Source organism: Cebus imitator, unplaced genomic scaffold (assembly GCF_001604975.1).
Source record: "Cebus imitator isolate Cc_AM_T3 unplaced genomic scaffold, Cebus_imitator-1.0 Scaffold71, whole genome shotgun sequence".
Classification (NCBI taxonomy): Eukaryota; Metazoa; Chordata; class Mammalia; order Primates; family Cebidae; genus Cebus; species Cebus imitator.
In genome coordinates this window covers 2,083,361-2,091,525 of record NW_016107386.1, presented here as the reverse complement: position 1 = coordinate 2,091,525, position 8,165 = coordinate 2,083,361, and the positions used below count along the sequence as shown (strand labels likewise).

General features: G+C 40.7%; 1 protein-coding gene across 1 annotated transcript in view; it reads right to left on the bottom strand.

Moving 5' to 3' along the window:
* The window catches only part of ARMH3 (armadillo like helical domain containing 3), a 195,356-nt gene that overhangs the window by 153,642 nt on the left and 33,549 nt on the right, over positions 1 to 8,165 (bottom strand). The window contains exons 12-15 of the mRNA XM_037739562.1: positions 8,036 to 8,082; positions 7,472 to 7,547; positions 5,368 to 5,461; positions 1,075 to 1,176 (exon numbers count right to left, since the gene is read on the bottom strand). Of these exons, the coding sequence (XP_037595490.1) occupies positions 1,075 to 1,176; positions 5,368 to 5,461; positions 7,472 to 7,547; positions 8,036 to 8,082 (319 nt within the window). The remainder of the gene's footprint in view (positions 1 to 1,074; positions 1,177 to 5,367; positions 5,462 to 7,471; positions 7,548 to 8,035; positions 8,083 to 8,165) is intronic.

Genomic DNA, 8,165 nt, shown 5'->3' with positions numbered 1-8,165 from the left:
TCTCTGCAACCTCCATCTCCTGAGTTCAACCAATTCTCCTGTCTCAGCCTCTCCAGTAGCTGGGATTATAGGCGTGTGTCACCACGCCCAGCTAATTTTTGTATTTTTAGTAGACACTGGGTTTCACCGTGTTGGCCAGGCTGGTCTTCAACTACTGACTCAAGTGATCCTCCCACCTCAGACTCCCAAAGGGCTGGGATTACAGGCATGAACCACCGCACCCAGCCAGTGATAATGGTTGCACAAAAATATGTAAGTATGTAATGCAACTAAATAGTACATTTAAATATGGTTAAGATGGTAAATTTTGTTGTATATACTTTATCACAATAAAAACAAACACATAAAAATTGTGAATAATGACATAAATCCTGTATAAAGAAAAAATGCTAAGTAGGGAGAAAAACCAAAACTAAGATATATACTGGATAAAATTTGCTGAATCTCCTCCCAACCCTTCTCACTCCTAGGACAACTACTCCACTACTCTACCACCAAGTAAAAGGCCACGGCAAAATCATAAACAGAGGAAAAACAGGGAATCACTCAACAAAACCTCAAACTTTTCCAACACTCAGTCCTCTCCCACTTCCACTCTTGCATATCTAGGATGGGTACTGACACTTCTATTTTAAGTGTTAAAGAACACGGTCCCTCTGAATCTCACCTCTTCCTACTGTACTCTGTACGACAGTCCTCTAATTCTCACCACGAGCTGATGCTTTCGGTTCCTGTCCTCAAAAGGGAATTCCCTGAAGCGTGCTAATCCCTCCACTTCCCACACATAAGAGTCTGCATCTACTTACCAAGATCTGCTAAGAAGATTTGCTAGTTTTCATAGAGACCAATTTTTTCCTGTTCTATTTTTGAGTACTCCCCTCCCGCTTCAGGTTTTCCCAACACCACCTAATTGCCACCTAGCAGTGAGACATCACTGTTTTCCAGCAATGAAGACCATGTACACAAGGACCCAATGGTTCATCTTTTCAAAGCTTCAAAATATTAATGCTGCTCTTTGATGCTAGCTGCCTGCCACACCTCCTACTCCTGAGATCCCAAAATAGCATGGCTTACCTTTGGTGTCCTGCATGACAATTGAGCTATACTTTAAAAAGGTTATCAGTAGATTACTGGTCTGTACATCTGCATCCAGTGGGAGTTCCACAGAACTTATAACTGGAATAGAACAGATAAAATACACTTAGCCTGCAACATATTCCATCTAACACTTCTACCCACATAGCCCATTTGCCAGCAGGCAAGAAAATCACTAAATAAGCTTTTTCCACAACAGAGGGAGGACCAAGTGCTCATCATAAAACTTTTATCTACTCTTCCTAAGCCTGTAGAGCCCTCTTCCTATTCCCCAAATTAAGCCCAATGACCTGCTCTCCTACCTAGGGCCAGTCTCCAAGAACAGAGCTTTTTCTCCCAACATCCTTGGAAGGTTATGTCGCTTCCACATCCTGCCCCAAGTACCTGCAAAGAGTTTAAAGCCCTTCTTAAAGGCACTTTGATTTCTACCTAAAGAAAAGATCTGTATTGAATATAAATGAGTTTTACTTTGATGGGTCTCCTAGTTAAATTCAGTGACGATTCCTTCCTAATAAGGAGAAATCTTGCTGAATTTTGAGACTAAGTCTTTAAGTTGGACGTACCCATGATAGAGAGGGAAAAATGTTAAGGCAGAACTATATTCAAATTCTACCACTACCAAATGGTAGAATTCCCTTCCCCCCGAAAGGAAACTGAAAAGGAATAGTAGACTCAAAACAGATGAACAAGCTGGGCACAATGGCTGATGCCTGATATCCCAGCACCTTTGGGAAGCCAAGGTGGGAAGATCACCTGAGATCAGAGTTCGAGGCCAGCCTGGCCAACATGGTGAAACCCCATCTCTACTAAAAATACAAAAAGTAGCTGGGCATGGTGGTGGGTGCCTGTAACTCCAGCTGTAGGCAGGCTGAGGCAGGAGAACTGCTTGAACTGAACCTGGGAGGCAGAGGTTGCAATAAGCCCAGATGGTGCCACTGCACTCCAGCCTGGGTGATACTGCGAGACTCTCTCAAATAAATAAATAAATACATGAAAACAGATGAACATCACTTATTGGAACAGCCTGGGAACTGAGTTTTATGTACCCAGCTGCTGTTTCCAAGAGAAATCCTCTGCCCAATTTTCTCAGCCACAGTCCCAATGAACAATGAGGGATAATTGGTCTCTAATGACCAGGGCTGACCCATACGGAACAGTCTTTTTTCCTTTTTTCTTTTTTTTTTTTTTTTTTGAGACTGAGTCTCACTCTGTCGCCCAGGCTGGAGTGCAGTGGCACAATCTCACTGCAACCTCAGCCTCCTGGGTTCCAGCAATTCTCCTGCCTTAACCTCCCAGAGGAGCTGGGATTACAGGCACCTTCCACCACACCCAGCTAATTTTTGTATTTTAGTAGAGATGGGGTTTCACCATGTTGGCCAGGCTGGTCTTGAACTCCTGAGCTCTAGCAATTTACCTGCCTTGGCCTCCCTAAGTGTTAGGATTATAGGCATGAGCCACCATGCCCGGCCCAGAACACAATCTTAATGTAGACTTCCCAAAATTCTAAGACTTTAAATTAGACTCAGACCTCTTGTTAAGTGGTTTTACACTGCCTAAGACATAATATATAAGTAAAAGGAATCTTATAATGGCCCAGAAAAGCTAGAGAATCTATAGCATTCTGCTACATTTTCAGCCATGAAGACTCAGTTGAGTTTGGGATATTACCCATAATATGTATTCATAACCATAACAGATCCCTCTGGAGTTATTACAATATATGCAGAGAACGTTTATTAACAGTGGGAAACATTTGGATATTATGAACCCATAATAAACAGCAAGCACAACAAAAAGCCTTATGAAAAGAAATCGGCATGCCCAACCACTGGCTATCTTCCCCATTAGGCCTCCAAAAGCTAATATAAGACAAATGTATTTTATGTTGAAATACTAAAAGGTTTTAATTCATGTTATGGGTTAATGACCTAAGACTGTCATTTCAAACCACAGCCTGTTTTGAAGCTCAGGACCTATAATCATCCCTTTGTCCAATACAAGGAGGTATCTAACTGGTAGGTGGGGCTTTTTTCCTGCTAATACACAGCAATAACTGGAAAACTATCTTATATAATATGTAGAAATATAGAAGTATATATCTTTTTAGTTTATCAGAAAGTCCTCTCATGCCAAGGCTGAGTTGTCAAATGTCAAGTCTGAGCTGAGAACAAATGTTATAGCTAAACTGCTGGCTTTTAAAAATAATGACTCTGGTGACATACTTTTAAATATAACTGGGCTACTGAACACCACTATAATTAAGAGGCAAAAAATTAAGAACAAGGTTGTAATACTTAGGACCCCTACAGAAGGAAATGAATTAGGAGACAGGAAATAGAACAAATAGAACAGAGACAGAATAAAATCCCTCACAAATTAAAATCTTCTTCCTAAGCAAGAGTCATTCCTTGATCTTTGGCTTCATAATTCTTCCCAGCAGCTTTTGTCAAGGGAGACAGTCATTTTAAAGTGGGCTGACTTGATCTTCCCACTAGAAAAAATAAAAGCTCACTGGTTGTAGGTAAGTAAGCACAAATCCTGCCATTGCATAATCAAATGTGTGGGTGGAAGTGTTCACAATGAACAGTTTGAAAGGCAGTTCTCTGAAGCATCCAAACCCCAACATCACATGGAACTCATACATATATATATATATGGCTTTTGATATCCATGGTAACCGGGCAGGCTTCATCCTTAAAGAGAAAGTATAGTATTTCCATTGGGTTATTCTGTGGCCTGAATAAACAGAGACAAGTAGGCAAGTCTTACTACTTGCTCGTTCTCAGTGAGATATTTTGGGGCTGAGCATGGTGGCTCAGGCCTGTAATCCCAGCACTTTGGAAGCCCAAGACAGGCAGACCACCTGAGGTCAGGAGTTTGAGACCAGCCTGGCCAACGTGGTGAAACCCCATCTTTACTAAAAATACAAAAATTAGCCAGGCGTGGCAGTACATGCCTGTAATCGCAGCTACTCAGGAGGCTGAGGCCTGAGAATCACTTGAACCTGGGAGGCAGAGGTTGCAGTGAGCCGAGATCAGACCCCTGCACTCTAGCCTAAATGACAGAGCGAGAAGTTGTCTCAAAAAAAAAAAAAAAAAAAAAGGCATTTTGGGATTTGGTTTTCAATTCTAAACAGATCCAATTTGCTACCATACATACGACTAACAACGGCACCTCCCTGTCATAGTTCTGCGCTGCTTATACTGTCTTGAAATGTTACTACCACAGGTGTTATATGAAAACTTAAAGGAGAGAAAGGATAAATAAAGTCATTTCACAAACAAATAGTGGGGAGGCAAAAAGAAAAGGTCAAAGTTAGATTTTCTGTGCCTCTTTACCCAAAATGAGGTCAATCTTTGAACTACAACATCAAATATTAACATAGATTGTTTTTAGGTTACAATATTCCACCAAACACACTCAGCCTATAATAGAACTCAAAGTTTTTGGCAAAAATTCATAATTTCTTTTCTGTTGCCTTTTTCTTAGGTTCCAGCCACAAGATTTATGAAGGGGAAATTTTCATTATTGTTGTTTTGAGGGAGAGAAATCTTACATACCCACTAAACTCCCAATTAGAATACACTCAAAGCCTGTCATTTCCAACTGGAAGTGGCTGACAGACACATTAACAGTGAATGAATCCTACGTTCACATTCTCATTCATTTATTCAACAAATATTTAGGTTCACATTCTCATTCATTAATTCAACAAATATTTATTAAGCAATTATCATGCCAGGCACTATGCTGGGCATATAGTAGTAAACAAAACAGATATTATTCTGCTCTGATTACATGTTTAGATTCTCAGTCTCTACTCTCACTAATCTTAGGCAAACTGCTTCATTTCTCTGGCCTCAATTCCCCCACTGATCAAATGGTAACATGAGATAACATTACTATTTTACATTCATTTCAGTGCTTCATAATCACAAGGTGGCATTTTTCACAAAATATCTCATCTTAGCCTCACAAGGACCCTCACAGGGTGGCAAGACAGGCATTACTGACCTTTCAGGTCTAGCACTCCGCAACTCTGTAACTATTCCCTGCACAGGAAAAGCTAGAGTTATATAAGTTTCTTTTGCAGAGAAAATCACTGGACTGTCTTTTCCAAAATTTTCTTTGAAACTTTAGGAGGCCTGAAGGATAGTACTACAGACAAATGTAGTGGAAAGAATTAACAACCACATTCTTTGTTTAACACAGCTATGCTCACTCTGAGAGATCTAAGATTTATTGAGAAAAGCAAAGTGGTGGTGGGCTCACCATCAGAGGAGGGTGGTGTAGTCCCAAGTGGTGTGGCTGGGGTTGTAGGAGCAGGACTGACAGGGGTCGTCACCAAGCCCATTTCTGGATGGCTCTGAAAAAGAACACAGATGTGTAAGAAAACAGAAAATCCAGTTCTCCCTGAGTATCAAGTGCCTAATACTGGTAAGGACTGATATTCTGGGCCTAATAATTTTTCTTTTCTTTTTTTTTTTGAGACAGCATCTTGCTATGTTGTCCAAGCTGGTCTCAAAGTCCTAGGCTCAAGTGCTCTCCTGCTAAGTGCCCTGAGTAGGTGGGACCACCGTGCTACTGTGCTCCTAGTCTCACAATTAGAAAGGTCACTGAAGGAGGACTACTTCTGCATTTATTTCTCATGAGTACTTGACTACTGTTGATGCTTGCTAACTTCTAATAAGAAGCTGTGTGTGCAAATTTATCTTAAGCAACTAGGTTCCCATTATGTAAGTTTTTCTGTGGCACAACAGAAATTGAAAAAAAAAATGGGGTAAACAAATATACAGGACTATTCTACAAGAGAGCAGAGAATATTTGCAATCCCATCCAAACCTAGGATCTCATCAGATCATCCTAAAACACATCAATAGGCTGTTCTGATAACCACATAATTGACTAGCAGATACAGATGAGTCAAGGGGATACCAGGTACTACAAAAAAAGCTATTCAGATGGCGGCCTTCCTGTTCCACAACCAACAAAAGTGTGTATGCCTTCACTGGGAGGCAAGATATAGTGAGACACCCAGTAGCGACCAAAACAGATGACTCTTCTGTCCCTAACTTTTCTTAGCCATTACTGCCACATCAGCTCTTGAGAATTAAGCCAAGTGACCGCTGTTTTTAACTTCCCCAACAGCTTAACTGGCTCTTTACCTTCCTCACCTCTTCCTTTAAAATCAGTTATAAGACTTGGAGATCAGATAAGGAGCAGAGTGAAAATAATAACTGAAGTCTCCATGTTATCAGTCATGAAAACTGGTAAGTGTTCTCTGAAGCAGATCTCAAACCAGCACGATGCTTTTTAAGCATGACCTTATTTTTTTGTTAAAATTCAGATCAATAGATTCCATATACATCTGCCCTTTGAGAAAAAGCATAAGCAAACTTTACCTTAAAAGAACCCTACATACATATTTTAAACAGACTGGGTTTAAGATAAAAACACTTTATCAATTTTTTAAGATGGTTACAGCTCTTGAGTTCTCAGTCTACCTAGTCTCCTACTATGTCAATTACTGACGCTATCCCTCAGGCATGTGACCCAGTGTTCAGGATTCTTTTTTTTTTTTTTTTTGACAGAGTCTGGCTCTGTCACCCAGGCTGGAGTACGATGGCGCAATCTTGGCTTACCGCAACCTTTGCCTTCCAGGTTCAAGTGATTCTCATGCCTCAGCCTCCCAAGTAACTGGGATTACAGATGCCTGCCACCACCCCCAGCTAATTTTTGTATTTTTAGTAGAGACAGGGTTTTGCTATGTTGGTCAGGCTGGTCTCAAACTCCTTACCTCAGGTGATCCACCTGCCTCAGCCTCCGAAAGTGCTGGGATTACAGGCGTGAGCTACAGTGCCCTCCCAGTGCTCAGTATTCTATGACTTCTTTTCAACGTATGTAGACCATGTTATCTGTTAACAGCTAACCTTATCCTGGCCAGCATATCTTTTAGTTTTTCCTCTGGAAATTGGTGAGATAATAAGATGAGTGACTGGGCCTATTTTATCTCTGGCTGTAATTCTACAGTGGTTTGGAAAGCAGAAAGTCCAATATAAAAATCCACATAGCAGATAATACCAGGGATTTCTAGTGAGCAAAATGAAGTAATCACAACTCATTTGGGTTAACATAATCAGTAAACTGGCCAAAACCACTAACTTTGCACGTTATTAGACCGATTTCAGTACCGGATAGAAACATCCGTATTTGAGGATAGCAGGAAACAAAGGCAACTGATGCCAACTCCTTGTTACTACCACTTACCAATGCAAAACATGGTTTAAACAAGTACAGCCAGATAAGCTTTTCAATGGAATGAATCGGTATGAAATTCAAGGAGAAAAAAAACACTGGGATTTTTAATATAACCAACCTGAGCTAATACTGTGATGAAGTTGCGATTTAAATGAACAGCTTCATAAAGTGCCAGAAGAATGGCCTCATTGGTTCTAAAGAAAAAGAGAACAAATTGGAGTGGCTCTTATAGTGGGGGAGTTAAAACAGTATAACTATCAGGATAAGATTATACCCCAGCACCTCATTATCAATCTCTTTGCATTTCTAAAGTTCCCCTTTACTCACCTTTTGGGCATATGCAAAGTGTATAGGCAGAAGTCAGGGCCTTAACTTTAATTCCTTAGGACTAGTTCTCATCTACTTCATTACCTTCCCTCTGCTTTTCCACCTCAACCCAGCTAAGTCAACTGGCTCAGACACTCATCCCTTTTTTGTTTCATTGCCGAGATGGGCTGGGAACAGTTGTTCAGCAGAAATTTCTAAGGGTCCATTATTGTTCAAAACCCATGAGACATTTGAAAATCACCAAAAAAGTATGAGTCTGTAAAAAATTAACAAACGGGTAACACTGCACACTCATATCCGGCAGGACAGCCCACACAAAAGTCCAAGTCACTGCAGAAGAATGTCAGGCACTTACTGTACTGAGATTTTCTCATGGGCATCTGCTATGAACATGCTGCCCACCTGTGGAAGAAAAGGGGAATTGCAGACTTGTAGCAGGAGGATGGGAGAGGAGTTCTGTTTTTTATCCATGAAAAAAAAAAAAA